Genomic DNA, 17806 nt, shown 5'->3' with positions numbered 1-17806 from the left:
GGTAAAGGCACGAAAAGGGGAAGAGGAGCGGACTGCAGAGGAAAGGTAAGGGAGAGCAGTTTGCGGAAGAAGGTAAGGAATTGAATTCCTACTTACGTTAAATAATATAAGTATAGTATTTGAAATGTTATTATTACTAATAACATTAGGTTATGTTAATTGTAAAACTCATTAATATTATTTAATGTTAGTTAATAAGAAACGGGCAATGGGTAAGGTTCATTAAGAGATGATGTTAATTGTAGTCTAGTGAATATTCGTACATATATTAGTGTATAATATTCACTAATCACTAAAAATAGGTAAAAGATATAATTTGTTAATTGTTGTATACATAAGCTTGCATATTAAGAAAGATTATGAATACAAGGTATTTTAAGAAATGTAATGCACATGTAAAAGATGGAAAATTATATATATCTATGTTAAGTAAGAATACATTAAGAATTCATGTTAACACAAGGGATAGTTTATGAACTGAAACTATTATGCAAATGTATGGCTTGGTTGACTAAAACTCAACCAAGAAGAGAAGGATCTGGTCAATTCCCCTTGAGGACTTGGATGATGGAGGCATCACCCAAGCCAAGGAAAGGCAAGGGTCTTCCTTGGCTGGCTTGGGTATAAGAGGTTATACCCAAGACAGGACTCAAGGTCGGGCCGATCCCCTCTGAGGACTTGGATGATGAAGGCATCACCCAAGGCAAGGAATAGACAAGGGTCTTCCTTGGAGGGCTTGGGTGTAAGAGGTTACACCCAAGACAGGTTTCGAACTCATCTTCGATTTCCTGGAGGGCTTGGGACCAAGGGGTTGCAAGAAGGCGGGCCTCACGGCCGCCTAAGTACATACTTACGTATGGCATTGTATCCTTTTTATTAGATGGAAATTATGATTATTTTAATTAGGCATTGAAGTTAGATTATAATTTAGATTACTTATATATATATATATATGTATATATTTGTCATGTTCTAACAATCTGTTTTGCAGGTTAATGATCTCTAAATAGTAGGGACATTACAGATGGATTCAACTTTTCTTTTCAGAGTTAACCTCTAGTGGCTTTGTAAGGATGTTGAGACTGCCTCTAGGGGCACAAGTCTAAATGTTAGCATTCCTGCCTTTTATAGGGAGAGAGTTTTGTTCAAAAACCTATTGTTAGATTGATCTAGCATTTTTTATCCTTAATGTGATAAAGGTTATTTTTGGATGTTGCAGGAAAGCTAGATGTCGATTAGGCATATGAGACCCTTCTTGTGGAAGCCTACAAGAATATTTCTTTCCATATTTACTTTATAAATTGTTAAAATCAAAGTACTTCATCTAACAAATTGAAAGCAAATCTAATTTATTCGAGGAAGAGGTAACCATGCAAAAACAACACAAGTAATCACCAAAAATTCAATGAGCTACTTTTATTATTCTGGTAGTTTCTAGCAACAATCTCATAAAATTCTCCCTTATTAGAAATGAAGGGGGCGAACCCCTTTTATAGGCCTCAAAAAGAAATGAACGACCAAGATCAAATTGGAATCAAGGGCCGAGATTACACCATGCAAACCCTAGTTAGGGTTTGACCAAGAATAACCCTTGTGGCGCAAGGTAGTGGGTTTGGTAATTAATGAGACAACATACCCACTAAGAATTTAATAGCTCATCGCCTAAAATAGCACTCCCACTATTCCTCTCTCTGGTGGCAAATGCAATGAATCGGTTCATGACTGTTTCAAGCTCACCCACAGAGACACTTGGCACAGTCTCGAGCTTGTACTCTATAATGGCCACGTCCTTCTTGCACCTGCTGAAAATCTTTTCCCATCCTGACATTTCCCCGAGTTCTACGCATGATGGTTGAGAATATGGAGACGTTCTCCAGATCATCCTCTGAGAAATATTCCATGTAAAAGAATTTCTCCAGCTCATTTCTCAAATTATCTGCTACCATCTCCTCATCGCCCAATCTCCTTGTGAACAAATCTTCAACTGTATTGAGGATTCCTTCCTGAATGTTCTTAATTGCTTTCTTCTAGTTGCTTGATGTCTACTCAACTTGTCAGAGTCAAAAAATTTCTCTAATTCTATCATACTTGGGGGAATGGTATTTGTCTTTAAATACATAATTCCTTCAGTGTTGAATTCAGCCTCTTCTAGTTCTTCCTCATCAATGATTTGAGTGGCAAACACATCTGCATTTGTGAGAAATTTAAGAATATGCTTGTCATCCTCAAATACTTGGAAATTGGTGACATTGTCAAGGACAGAGGGTACTGAAGTCAATTCCACTATGAATTTCTTTAAACCAAACATGGCAAGAGGTTCTAACGAACTAGCCGCTTGTGCTAATGAATTTTGCAACACCTTCGAAATATCTACCCCAATTTTTTATAAATGGATAATGCATATGTTATTAAGAGAATTTAAACTAAGGTATGCTTTAAATGATTTGTATTTTTGTGTCCCATAATACATTTTGTTTAGTTCAATAGATGTTAATGCCTTGTACCCATGTGGATCTGAACAAAACAATAGCAATTTTGAAATTAAATAATTAGCAGCATCTAGCAGCCCTCTTTGGTCGTTTTGCATGTGTTCTCAACTGTCATGGCAGCTGATTTACATGGCATCTCAAAGAGGATGATAAACAGGAGTACAATTGTTTACAATCAGAACCAGAGAGCATTAGAAATGGAGATTCCTTGTCCTTGGAAGAATATCTTGTGACCTTTTCACACATCGCCCCATTGCTAACGGGGACCCCCTCTTTTCCAACTTCTCGCCTTGGTTAGTTTAGGGTTTTGGTAGCTTAGTGGGCAATTTTGAGTTTCCTGTGCCCGAGTCTCTAAGTTTTGATCATGCCTATTGTCATTTAGGGTTTTTGAAGTTATAGGATCAAGCACGTAAAGTTGAGATTTTAAATGATCCTAATTTTGTCTAAGTGTAGACCCTTTGAGCGTTAACGTGTTTTTGAACGTCCACGTCGGTGATTTTGAAGTGCTAAGGTATTTTAAGATCTTTTGGAGTTGTTTTCTCGCTCCTAGGAAGTTATTCAAGTTGATTTCGCACTTTATCCCAATAGGTTTCCTTATTTTTCGCTCAAAATTTTGGCAAATTTGTCTAAGTCCAGTTGAGTTTTATTGAGTTTTGAAGTTTCCTAGTGGTTTTGAGTGGAAAAATCATCATATTCCGGATGAAAATCCATATTCTAAGGGTTACAAGTTCAAAATTCCACACTAGAGGTGCTTTTCCCCTCATATTCCTGACTAACCATGATTTTCCCCCACTCAAAATCTAGACTGGACATGGATTTCCCTTGGAATCCAGACTTGCCCCATTTTTCCACCATTGGGAATCCATACTAGGGTCGTTTTTCCCCAGGATGCTATAATTTTGACTAAGTGTTAGGATTTTGTCCTGACTACCCTCGTTTTTCCACTAGGAGTATGGATAAGGTTGCGGATGACGTTTGTGATGACTCCACACCTAGATCAATTTTCCACCAAGCCTTTTGTGACAAGATTTTGAGGATTTTTGTGCGGATATTCATTCCAGACCCAAGACGATTTTCCACTGAGAGTTATTTTAATATTTTTGTGTCTGGATGAACATCCACACTAGGGTCGATTTTCCACCAGGGGCATTTTTGTGTTGAATGACGAAGTTTTAAGTGGAATTTTCATTCCAGACTAAGATCGATTTTCCCCCGATCGCCAATTTTGTGCATGTTGATGAATTTTGAGAAGGATTTTTATCCCTACTGACATCGATTTTCCCTAAGGGGACAATTTTGACATTTTTTAATGAATTTAAATGGGATTTTTTAATCCCTACCTAAATCAATTTTCCCCAATTGGCCATTTTAATTTTAATTTTGAAATATTTTAATAAATGAGCCTCATTTAATTGTTTTTGATGAAAAGCAACGATTATTTAAAATAAATAAAAAACAATTAATGATTTGCAATGAACATTTAATGATTTTAACCTTCTAGAAGCAAATCGATTTTTGCCAGACAAGTATAAGAGCAAGTTTTTTATCCCCCATTGCTTGTGTGGTGAAAGTTGATGGTGTAAGCAAGTTCAAAGGAGGAGATCCCAGAATTATTTTATCATTATATTTGCCAAGTGTATTCATGCAAGGGCGATTTTTCCTCCAGCTGGCGATTTTTGGCAAAGTGTCTAAGTGACACACTTGATTGAAGATTAATTTCATTGCCATTTTTTCCTCCATTTCCAGCAAGGCGATTTTCTTGGTGGCTGCCATTGATGTTATTTGCCATTATTTTTTTAGAGGATAGCGATTTTTTTAGAGGTTGGCGATTTTGGTGAGGAGGACGATTTTGTGTTTGGAGGTTCTTACCCCCAAATTTGGCGATTTTTCCTCCTTGGGTGTGTGCTGCCATTGTTGTAGCTTGTTGGTGTTTTGTTCTCAGACTTGAGGTTGCAGATTTTCAGACTTGTGTGACTCCATAGCTGACTGGAAAATTCATTTTTAAGACCTACATTGTGTTCCCATCCCATTTGTGCCTTAGATGATTTTGTCTAGAGGCTGATTGGAGGTCATTTTCAGTCCATTTTCAGAGTTATTCAGAGCTGTTGCAGATCTGCAAATTCCATTATTGGCTACTGTCCTCAGAGATTTTCATTTCCAGCCACCTGTCACCTTTGGCGATTTCGCTTGGAGTCCATTCCTTTGTCATTTGTCAATCATTTTCAGGGATTTTAATCACTTTCCAAAGTGCTGGTAAGTCTGAAGTAATCCATTTTCAGTCTCGTCCTAAAAAAATTAAACTTTTACCAGCCATACCTACATTCCTGGATATGATTGCTTTCATCATCAAAATTGATTTTCATCAAGTTTGTGCATATTTGGGTGATTGCAACATGTTTTTTAGAGATTAATTTGTGAAGTTACAGGTTGTCATTAGATTTGCTGGCAGCCATTGTTGACTTCGGAAGGTGTCTTTAGACTTGGTTTTGTGTGAAAACACAACCTTTCACACCTTTTCCTTAGTCATTGTTGATCCGATATACTCCTTTACACTCTAATTTGAACATAATTTCTAAGTATAAGGAGGCGTTTTCAGACTTTGGTCTGAAAATTATTGACTTTAATGAATTTCATTAGGGTTTCATGCCCTAACCTTGTCACATTTTATATTCAATTGTTGAAATCTATCAAGAGTGGATTATTTTCCTGATTTCCATACCCAAAATTAGTCTAAATCATTAAGAAGTCAGGAATTTTGTCTAGAATATTATTTATTTTCCTAAGTTCTAACTTCAAGCTTCGTACAGGTGCGATGTCGAAGTCCGGACTCAAGGAAAGGAGAGAACAAAAAAAGATACTTGAGACTGGATTCTATCTAGAATCCAAAATGTCATCCAGATGGAAGGAGATTATAGACACGAACATGCATTTCCTGAACATGAAGTAGATGCAACATCGTATGTTCGGAATTGGAAGCCAGATTCCTTCCCTAGCCTATTTGAACATTATGAAGAGTGGCATTTATTAGGCCACTAGATTTCCGCAATCCTTACAGTGTAGTGAGCTTATCCTGGAGTGTGCACGATGTTATCATCCTCGCTCCCGAATGATCAGGACTCCTAAGGGTGCCGTCATTGCCTACCTTGCTGAGAATGCGATTGCTGAGGTGTTTGGAATTCCACGTGGAGAAGACATGAAGGATATAACTAAAGATGAATATGAAGACCGATATAAGAAGAAGGTGGATGTGTGCAAGACCGTGGTGAATAAGGAGTGGATGATCGAGCCTAGGACTCATCATTCCAAGGCTCCCAAGACACTCATGTGCACAGACTTCAAAGAGGAATATAGTGATTTAGTATTCCTACTTAACCGAGTGATGGGGATGCCGTAGGGTGCAATATACAATGGATGGATGTTCTATTTCATCCAGGATTGTCTAAAAGGAACATTAATAAATTGGTCTAGAATCATAAGTGACAATCTAGACTTTCAGCTGAGGAATGTGGAGCGGTCCAAGTCATTTGCCATGACTTCCTATTTGGTGTACTTGCTTGCACGGTTTGTTACATACAAAGGATTGATTTGTAGAGGTGAAGTCGGGAATGGACAAGGACAATTCAAGAGTTATGAGTGCTATCCACAACTGAACATGTATAGAATTGAAGATTATAAGAGAGTGAATAATGTATTCACAATGTAGATCACGCGGATGCTGCAAGGTGGAGTCCACAGGAGGTTGTCCAAGGAGGCAACAAAGCTGATAGAGAAATATGAATCGTGGTATATTCAGTTTCCCGCTTTCACATACCTTAGGATTCATGGATTTCAATCCAAACCCTACAAGCTTCCTAGGTATCCTCTTGACAGAGTGATCTTGTTGGAAGTGGTGAGACAACTTTTGGAGTTTGATTCTATTCAGAAGGAGAAGCACAGGAGGCATGACATTTCCTATTTCAGTTGGGAAAACGTTGGAGGTTTGCCAGTCTGCCTTAGCAGCTAGCACAGCAAGTGAGGAACTTGCATTCTATCGATTTGTAGCATATAAGAGAAGAGAAAGATTTGATCCAGATAAGAAGGTTGGAAGGATCAGGGGAGAGAAGTTCATCCACAAGGTAGACATAGAAGATTATTGGGCCAACCTGATGGACGTGCAGGCAGTGAAGAGACGAATGTGGTCCAGGATGTCAGTGGATTTCATGAGGAAGTGTGGACTTTTTCTCATTCCCGACCAAGTGTTAGATGACAGGGATCATACGCCTCCGCAATATGAAAATGAAATGAAGAAGACGATTCTATTGCCTAATTGGTCAGAATCAGAAGAAATAGATTTGAATGTATTGATAAGAGAGGTCTTGAGTTTCTCCCGAGCATGGGTAGATATTTAGATGAACAAGTTAGTTGATATGGGTGTCACTTTCACTTATGAAAAGATGAAACGGGAGGAATCCGCTTCCGAGGATGATCAAAGGACTATCAGTGATGTCAGGATTCATGCGGATGAGGAGAGTCAAGCTCCCAAGAGAAGGAAGAAAACACTAGGAGAAGTCAAGGCCAGAGGGAAGAAGATTGAGGAGGTCAAGAAGAAGAAACAAAAGACTACTATTCCTTCACCACCTCTCAGTGTCTCATCAATCAAGGAAGTTGAAATGCCAGAACAAAATAGGGAGTTCGAGCAATGTTCCAACACAGTGATACTACCAGAGAATATTCAGGATTTACATGCCTCTGCGACATCTGCTCCACCTAATGAGGATGATGATCAGCCGGGATCTCCTACTGTCCTTTTGGAGGTTAGTTTGGGAAAGAATGTATGTGATTTGACCAGGAATAATCCTGATGATGATGATGTTATCTCAACATTGTGAGAGCTTGATCGAGATATGTCTCTCGATGATGGTATGGAGATGGCCGCTATTCCTGATTGGTTGATGAAGAGTATGGAGAAAAGTAATAAAATGACAGAGACAGCCTATTGATGACATTGATGACTACTTAGCTAGGAGTAATAAGGAGAAAGAGCCTAAGAGAGCTGAGATTTTGTCATACATAGCTAGAGATGAGACAGGAATGCGGATTGCGCAGGTGGCTATTCCTATTGCAGGTGTGATGACAAACATTGCTACTCCCATGGATTTCCAGATTACCATAGTTGCCCTTGGCCGTACTACAAGAGAGCGGGAATTTCAAGAGGTTGGTGATAACCTTAGGGAAATCAGTGCGAGATTGGATAGAGAGATTGAAGAAAAAGAGAAGTACAAAGAAGAGAATATCCGACTTAGAGAGTACATTGCAGGGGTAAGGCGTGAGAATCCCACCCTTATTTCCCCTATTGTAGTTGATCGTGGACTACATTCACACTATGAGGCAGCGAGAGACACACTCTTGGAGGTGGAGAAATAGATTGAGAATACAAGGAGACAAGCAGATGATTTCCTTACTCAGTTTGTCCAGGCATTTGACATGACAATAGGGCTCATGTTCAGAATCCAGTATTTTGGAGGAGTTTGGGAAGAATTTAGGCCTATTCAGGAGAAGACTATTCCATGCCTCAGAGCTTTGAAAAATATTCCTAAGTCCATGTTGGTTAGGGAGAATGTTGTACACAGTGGAGATAGATACGATTTCCATGGCTGGTATTGTTCATTGGCCATGAAAAAATCAGCTTATGAGAGCGCGCAACTGAGTTGTGCAGAGATGGAAGGACCAATTCATGATATTCAGTTAAAGATCCTTGCCTCAATAGAGGAGTTATTGGGGGTTGATGTTAGTGATGCTAGTGGTTTACACTTAGCCGAATTAAGAGACAAGATGAAACTTATGTATTTTTGTCAGTTGGACTCTTTGAAGAAGAGTCAAATGGATGATTTGGTCTCTTTGTTGATTCATGTTCATAGTTCTCAGAAGCTCATGCTAGATTGGGAGAACACTTTGGATGCTTGCTTGGATGCGTTGGACGTGATTGATTTACAACATGATACCTTACCTAGCATTTTCATGGAGGAGTTAGATTCTGTATTGGCTAGATTCTTGGAGTATGCTAGGAGAGAGAGAGATGCAGGGAGGAATCTTCTAGAAGATTCCCTATTTGATGACTAGGTGTCTTTCTATTGGGCCATATGTTGGTGGCACCATTTCTGATGTAAACCCTAATTAGGCAATTCTAGGGTTTTGTTGGCATGATCTTGGCCCTTGATTTAGTTTTAATCTTGGCCATCCATTTTGTATGAGACTATATATATACCTCATTGTCTCTCATTTGTAAGAGAGTTTTTGTAGAATTGTTGGTACATGCTGCAACGATTTGAATATAAATCATTGTTCAACTTGATGGTGATTTTGTCTTTCAAGTGTTGTTTTGCATTCAAGGTTCTCAATTCCTCCAAGTTAGATTAGAATTTTAGATAAGAATTTGCTTTTATGTTTGTTAGATTGAGTGGAAGATTTGTTGAATATATTTGTGTGGAATCCTTAATCCATACCACTAGCCTCTTTTCATTGGTAAGTGTGCCTTGTGTGGTTAACTGGAAATTTATGCAAACTTAACTTTGATTATTACATATCCATTGTTATACATCAACCTGGATGGTCTCAATGCTTGATGGTAATGGTTTGAAAATCTATGAAGTATACCTTAGATGATTGCACTAAGCTCATGTCAAAACCTATTTGTGAGACCTTGCCTAGTTTGATTCCACTAAATTTGTTCATCATTTCCTACATTCCTAGGCTTAGAATAGATTTCCTGAACCCTATTCCTTTTGCCCATTTTTTAGTTAGTCTTAAGTCGAGAGCTACATTGCCATATCCTAAGTTATCAGCACACCCATTCCCTATCCATGATCTATGAAGTTAATTCGAACATTTGTGTAAGTCCCCAAGTGAAAACAGCAATTCACATCAATAATTGAGCTACCCACTCGTCAAGACCTGACATGTATAAACCTTGGAATCATTTTAGTTGATCTTACCCTTATCATCTGAGGTGATTTTGTTCAAGAGAGGGTAAAGTGCTTTGGTATTTTATTCTGAATGTTATGTGCCTAAAACACACATCAACAAATGACATGCCAGGTAATTCTCATCTCTCATAAAAGATACATTTGTGACGGATTCCCATTGAAACAGCAAAAAAACATTTGGTTTTCAGATTGTCTACTTTTATGTGTTTGGCAGCCACGGGTTATCTATTTGGTACTCTCATGCTATGTTGATATCTTATGTAGATTTTTTAAAAATAAATATATATTTCTCATCTACATGGATAACTGAAGAATAGTGAGTAAGAAAATCTTAAGCATAATGAATGTATATGAGTCTGAAGGAACTTGCTATTAATGTGAATTCAGGTTTCAACAAGTCTATTATTTTTATATAATTTAGATTATGCTTGATTTGCAGGTATCACCAAGTCAACATCATGGAGCTGGAGAAACGTATACAACAGTTGGCGATGATTTGGTGGATGAAGGAACCATAGAGCCTATGGTCCTGAATCAGCTCAAAGCTGTAATAATGCAGGTATTTGCTTAAAATCACCTGCGGATTCTATTCTTGAAGAGCAGATATATTTGTTTACTGAAAATAATGCTTGGTTTTTCCTTCTAAATTCAAGAAGAGATGAAAATAATAATTCTGATCCAAGTATTTTGGTGGAAGCAGTTAAGTCTCAGGACTAGAATTTATATCAGAGATGCACTCTACCGTTTGGCTAGAAATGCAAAGCAACGACATGCAGTAACTGAAGGTGGAAGCACCCTAGGTGTTTGTGGTGACTCCTTAAATTCAAGGATTCAATTGAATCAAGAACTACTTAGCTTCTCAAGGTAAGTGTTTCATGATACATTTATCTGTAACCAATGTAGCCTTTTGTTTATGATACAGATAATCATAGCTACAAACAAACAAACTGCTTCTTCAATAGTTTGAGGAAACAATGCGTGTCTTAACAATGCTTGTCTTACAAAATCTAATGATTCTTATGTGGCCTCTACTGGACTATTTTGACTGTACCTCAACAGAATCCTAAATTTCTTTTTATGATGAGATCCTACTTCTCTCATTTGGAATATATGTATCTGCTATTTTACCTTGCTGGACTTGTGCATAAATTGGTGCACCATGCCACATATTGACAATGCCTTCATCAAGAACTTATAATGTAAGACAAGGTTCATTTTGGCATGTTGAGGCAATTTAAAAGTGGAAGCAACCTTGTTAACCCACAAACTGAACCCCTGAACCTGAACATGAACCAGTACCAGGTCCAGTAACTTAGCTGATAAACTAATCAAATATGAAGATAACCATCTTTTCAACCATAATAACTTTCAGAATGGCTTGTAAATATCTAGCTTCAATGCATTTATCAAGGTCTGGAAATCTAGAATAAATTTATGTTTTTTGAAGGGCTTATTCGGGATAGCGTAGGGCTAAAGATACTTTTCATATATTATACAAAAGGAACCATTATTTCTTTATAGGTGTTTCTTCCACCTTATTTTTACACAGTAGTGCCAATACTTAATTGACAGTGCAATTATTGCCTACATCAAGCCCATGACGCCTCTAATATTTCTTGTGCAAGATTATATTTAATGTGATTAGATTCTCAGAATAAGAGACACTGCATAAAAGTTATGTTTTGGTGATGTTTGAAGTGTGTGGATTCACTTGTAAGAGCTAACGTGGTTCTGTGATAACTGTTGTGTTATTTTTATGCTGTTGTATTTTGATTATGTTCAATAGACAAAAGGAAACAAACACAGACAGACAACTATTTATTATTAACAATATTTTATTTGAAAATTGAAACTGTGCAGATACAATGAAATCGATCTTGTGGAGACAGAAACCAATCCCATTGATCGATGCATTGCAGAGTTATTATTCTCTACACAAAGTTCACACTCGTCAATAAATGGCACTGATAAACACCTATTATCCTCCTCATTTGATGTGGAGACTAAGACAACTTCTTCCCTGGGTACATCAGGATTAACACAGGAGAGAGATGGGCAAGGAGCAACTGTGGCATCTCCATATTTTGCACTGACTACGGCATTAGATTCAGTAGATCCTTTTCAAAGATCTAAGCTAATAAATGTTGAAATGCTCACAGGAGATGCTAGGACAAATCCTACAAATTGTGAAGATGAGAATGAACTAAAAGCTGGACTGCATACTTTAGCCACAAGGACTTCTGGAAAGGGGCTTCAATGCTCTGATATATATCAGACATCAGGTTCAAATCTGTCTTATCCTAGAGAAAGTAACTGTTTTAATGCTTGCCTTGGATTGCCATATTTTGGGCTTAGACAAGAAACACCACATCTTTTTAGACTTCCTGTTGATTTGGATCACAACTTTAAAGGTGACAAGGCTCAAGACTTCTATGCTATGAAAGGCAATTCAAGGGGAGAAACAACAGCCCAAAATAATAATTTCTTCTAATCAGGATCATGGTCCTGAAGTTAAGCTGACATACTTTGGCACTTCCACAATAATATTCGAGAATGGTATGTAGTGAGAAGTTCCACAATGCTACTGAATCAGACAACTTTACTACTTGAGTGTTCATCTCAAATTAAGTAATGGCATGTTTGAAAAGCATAGAGGGAAACCTTGATGGAAGAAGATAGAATTAAATACCATTACATCAAGTGTGGTGGTAACATCGTCTGCAGGGAAACTTGAAAGTCTTCTTGTATATTATCATCGCTGAGCAATTTGTAGAAAATATTATTTTGATAACCTTCTTTTGGGTCACCTCAATAAGTTTCCATGAAAACATATGTGAATTGTTTTCATTCTTCTCTGGTCTATTCAATTCAGTTCTATCATAGTTTTCAATATGTGGATTTATTTTCTGTTCAATCCTATATTCCTGTTTCTTTTAATATGGAATGAGAACTTCTATACATAGACCACATAAAATGAATATGTAATGATTAAATAGAAAGGTATTCATTTAATTGGTTAAGCTTCTAATTATTTGGCCAATCCCATGAAATGAAGTTTTTAATAGAGCAGTAGAAGAAACACTGATGATCTGCAAATCATCTCCTGCCAACAAAACAATGTGAATATTGCGGAGGGCTTTCGAAGATCTCCGTTGATGTCTTAGAGGAAGGAATTATACACTATAAGAAAAATCAAATCTTTTACAAAACTAGCTTCTATCTAACTACTAATTGTTTGTAAACTATATTACAATTGATAATGTTTATTATTCTTTCATTCCGCTCCATGATGAACATTGAGAAACTACAAAACAAAAAAGAAAAGAAATGTTTATTATTCTATCATTTCTCCCCCACAATGAATATTGGGTAGAACACCAAGCAAAGCTTGAAGTGTCTGAAATCAATCATGAGCAAGAGGCTATGGAAGATATCAGCAATTTGTTCCTTTGTAGGGTAGTATACAAGTTCAACCAATCCGCGTTGAATCAACTCTTGGATGTAGTGGTGCTGAATTTCAATATGCTTGGTCCTAAAAACAAAACATTGACTTTTTACTCATATGGATAGTGCTTTGATTATCACTATACAACATTGTGGACCATTTTAGCTTTTGTTGCATATCTCGCAATGATCTCCTCAACCAAATTGCTTGGTAGATTGTGAAGATGCCAGCTTTGTACTAATCTTTTACGGTAGAAAGAGAGATAAAGTAGAAAGTATTACAAAATCAAGATTGAAATTATTTAAAAAAAAAGACTTACACTCATCTATAGACTTGCCCAATCTAATTTGGTATATACAACCAATCTATTCAACAATAAATATTGAAAATGAAGACAATAATGTAATGTCCTTTGAAGGTACCTAAGAATCCTTTTAATAGAACTACAGTGTGTCTGATAATGTTCGGACATGAATCTAGATACCAAGCTCACTGCATAAGTGATACATTGGCAGGTAGTAATCAAATAGATTAGGCAACCAATCAATTGGCTATAAAGAGTGGGGCATAACTGAGAAGACTCATCAAAAGTGGACAGCGAGCAGACTCATCAAAAGTGGACAGCGAGCAGACTCATCAAAAGTGGACAGCTTGAGTAAAACTAATTTCAAGGTGTGTGACAATGGGTTTGCAATCTTCTATAAAAAAATCTCTAGAGAATATTTGGAGTATATTTTTACTCACACATGATTATGCCATCTTCATGTTGCCATACTTAGAGAACAAAAAAACAGCGTTTATGTCCCAAATCAATTATTTGAAAATTCGAAATCATAGCTACTCTAGACTCTATAAATAAAGTGTTCCTAGTGTAGATAAGATCATCTACAAAAGAACTGGGATAATAATATTCCCACTAGAGGTCTTGATATGATGATTGAAATTTAATCAACTCTCTATAAAACCTTTTTACTATAGGTAGGAGTCAATTTTAGAATACAAAGTGTTATTTGGCCTTTACAAAACCTTTTACTTAGTTATTGCTCTTGGTGCTTACTTAAATCTATTCAAGGTCTTCTTCAATTGGTAAACAAGGTGTTATTTGGAAGTATTTCAAAACCTTGAAGTTGAGTGACAATTCTTTTCATCAATACAACCATTTGGAAAGTGGGTTTAACATCCACTTGATAAATGATCTAAACATGTTGAGTGGCAAAAGACAATTCTAGTTGAACAATATTCATTTGTAGTACAGGAGCAAAAATTTCAAGATAATCAAATACCTTTTCACTAAGTATATCCTTTAGCCATAAATCTAGCTTTATGCTTCTCAATATACCAAAGATGTGTACTTAGTTCTACACACTCACTTTATACCAACAACTTCTTTACCATGGGGTGACTTGATTGAATCCCATGTACCATTTTTCAATGGATGCTATCTCGCTCTTCATGGTTTCAACCCATTCTTCTTTTGTAACAAGTTTTGCCCAAAGTATGGAACTCATTGGTCTACATGCGTTGACTCATCAAGGCATAAATCATTTTGGTATGGAATCTTGTCATCATTTTCTCAAAATTAGTGTCCAATATAAGAGTTGATTGATGATTTTTTTGATATCTTTGATATTTCCTTGCCCCACTCAAAGGCTCGAGATTTGCATCATCAATCACAAGTGGATGATACTCTTCTTCCTCTACATCAATCATAGGTGTACTAAATTTTTCTGAATCAAACACAATGTTTGTCCTTTTAATCAACAACATATTTTGTTTTTTAGTTAAATATGACATCACTACTTATCACCAATTTCTTATTTACATGATCATAACTCCTATATGCTTTATTTTTAGAGCCACATCCAATGAAATTTTAGGCTCTTATTACCTAACTTAAATAAAACATCTTTTAGTATGTGTGAACAACACATCCAAACATATTTAGATGAACAATCAATGGCTTAATGCCAAACCAATCTTGTTCAAAAGTCATTCCATGAACTATGTTTGTAAGACCCCTATTTAATAGATGGAGTGTTGTAGGGACTATTATTACCCCAAAAATCTTATCCAAATTCATTTATTTTAACATACTCTAGCCATCTCAACATTGGTTCTATTCTTCCTTTCATCAACTCCATTTGATTGTGAAGGAAGGAGTGAGTTCTCTTTGAATCACATGTTTTGGTAGAAATCTAAAAATAAATTTAATTTATACTCTCCCTCATTATTTAATCTTATGAATTTTATGTAGTGACCACTTAGTGTTTCAACCAACTTCTTAAATCCAACAAATTTGTCAATATTTATCAATAAATCAATATATCCAAGTTTTGCATTAAAAATCATTAATGAAAATGATAAAATATTGTCATTGGATCATATAAATCATTTTTTATTAATTTCAAGAGGTTGGTTAGCCCTTCTAAATATACCGATTGAAAAAGTAGCTCTAAATTATTTCCTAAAAATATTCATTCACAAAATTCTTGTCTATTATCATTAAGTGAAAATTCTTCAACCATGTGCATTTTCTTGAGTAAAATTAAGCCACTAAATTAAGATGTCAATACCTTTGGTGTCATATTCGACCATCATGCATTTTAACATTCTTAGGGTTTGATTTCTTGAAGGAATTTAAAGAGGAAACAATCTATCACATGTCATGTGGGCTCATATAATAACAACATGCCTATGTGATGTCATTGAATATGCATTCATCTTTATAAAAAATTACATGATAATATTTTTTAACATCGGCTAACTAATAATAAATGATTTTTTTAGAGCATGAAGCAATAAAGTGTTTGAAATATGCTTTACTTTACCATGGTCATTGGTGATTACATAGTACCTTTTCTTTTAGTTGCATGAGACTAATTATCTCCCAATACAATTGTACTTATTAAGTTTTTCTTCTAAATCAATAAATAAATTCCCATTAGATGTCACATACAAAGAACACTCAAAATTAATTTTTCACAAATTACTTTCATTGGGATTTGCATTCAAACAAGAAATAAACAAACATTCTTACTCATAGTGACCAAACTTATAATGAAACATTGAATATTTTTGCCAAGTTAACCCTACTTTTGCCTCCTATGCCTCTAAAGTTTCTCCATCTACTTTTGAAATTATTACCTCTTCCTTGGAAGGTGCTACTAGATTCTTCTCTATGTTCATTTTATGGTAAGTCATCTCTATATTCACTTTTGTGATAACTCTTATAAAAAATGTTCCTTTTACATCTTATGTTTGTTTCAGATAAAAAAAGCTTGCCCTTACCTTTCTTCAAGAGTTAGCAAAATGTTAATTCATCAATTTACATAGTTGTAAAAGATTTTGAAATTTCAATTGTAAAAACAAATTTATCAAAATTTGATCAATTTCTTCAATATTTTTTCCAATGACATGGTAATTATCCATATTTTCACCTAAAATCTTCATTTGATTAAACCCAATTTCAACTATTGTCAAAAACTCATTTTGATATTTCCATCTCTCTCTCTCTCTCTCTCTCTCTAAGTTTGTACTCACTCAATGTTTGTATTTTGTTGTTTGAACACCTTGATATCCATTTATGGGAATATTTTGTTGGTTCTCTTTTCTATTGTAACCTTAGTGAAAACCTCCAATGTGGTCTAACATAGTCTTGTTGGGCGATACCTCTTCATTTAAGCAATAAAATAAAGGTATCTTTGCATCAATGATTGAGAAAGGATACATGAAGGGAAATATCAAAAGTTGAGGATAGGGGATATAAAGGAGATCATCCCACTTGGCATTCAAATAAAGACAAGTTTGAACTAATGAATCTAATAAGATAAACTGTTAGTCCCAACCGGTACTGAGAGGGGAGGGGTGAATCAGTACATTACCGGTTTTAACCAATTGAAACTTTACATTAAGTTTGAACTAATTAACCATTCACCAATGTAAACATTTACTATAGAAGATTAAGCATACATGAAAAGATACACAAAGACACACATATTTATCTCATGGAAACCTAATAGGGAGAAAACCACGATGTGAGTAGAAACTCACAAAATTTGTACTCTTCTGAAGTACGCCCTGTTAAGAGCCATCCTTGTTACGAGATTACAAAGACATTGTTAGGTGCCACCCGGTTAAGGGATTTTGAACAAGGCCGATTAGTGCCTTTACCCTATTAAAGGTAGCCTGGTTAAAGGACTTAGAACATCAATCAAGATGTCACCCGGTTAAGGGATTTTTACAATGGGACCTGTTAAAGTCCATTCAGTTAAGGGATTTAAGTTGCAGTTGTTAGAAAGCAACAGATGGATGATCTGCTAAAACTGCTACTCATTAGCTTGGTCAGATCACACTGAAGCATCACCCTAGATCTGCATTGGTTGTGTCTGTTCTACACAACTCTAATCTCTTGAATGCACTATCAACTCTTCCTTCTGCCGATTTGCTGATCCTTGAATATCACACTGCCGGTCCTCTATCACTTAAGTTACCACTCTGTGGAACTCCACTCTACCAGTCTTCTGTCATTCAACTCTGCAGTCTCTTAAAAATCCCCCATGTCCACTTTCACATTATCTTAATTCACCTTGACAAAAACCATCTCAAGAATGAGATATGTGTATTTATAGACCCTTTTAGTCTATCGCCAACTTTCCCTCCAAAACATACCTTTCAAAATTCCATTGTCAGGCCTTAAATTACGCTTTTGAAATCATGCAGGAATCTTTGTCAATATAGTCGAACATGTCGATAAGTCCACTGGTTGACTGAGAGAAGACTCTTGATTTAGCTGGTTGTAATTGAATGTTACCAATCTGTCGGTTACCGACTCTTCCGGTGTACCGATCAAAACCTGTCTAGCTGGTTTCCTCTTGTATACCGGTCTGTTGTTTGCTTAGCCGGTGAATCTC

General features: G+C 36.1%; 1 protein-coding gene across 3 annotated transcripts in view; it reads left to right on the top strand.

Moving 5' to 3' along the window:
• Positions 1-12341, top strand: part of LOC131031105 (uncharacterized) — an 85165-nt gene extending 72824 nt beyond the window's left edge. For all 3 annotated transcript variants that reach the window (XM_057962138.2, XM_057962140.2, XM_057962139.2), the window contains exons 4-6: positions 9891-10010; positions 10152-10315; positions 11312-12341. In XM_057962138.2, coding sequence (XP_057818121.2) covers positions 9891-10010; positions 10152-10315; positions 11312-11942 — 915 coding nt within the window. In that variant the 3' untranslated portion in view covers positions 11943-12341. The remainder of the gene's footprint in view (positions 1-9890; positions 10011-10151; positions 10316-11311) is intronic.
• Positions 12342-17806: the final 5465 nt, after the last annotated feature.

The sequence above is a fragment of the Cryptomeria japonica genome, chromosome 7, assembly GCF_030272615.1.
Source record: "Cryptomeria japonica chromosome 7, Sugi_1.0, whole genome shotgun sequence".
Taxonomy (NCBI): domain Eukaryota; kingdom Viridiplantae; phylum Streptophyta; class Pinopsida; order Cupressales; family Cupressaceae; genus Cryptomeria; species Cryptomeria japonica.
Note: the sequence above shows the minus strand (reverse complement) of the source record. Positions and strands in the feature narration are given on the sequence as shown.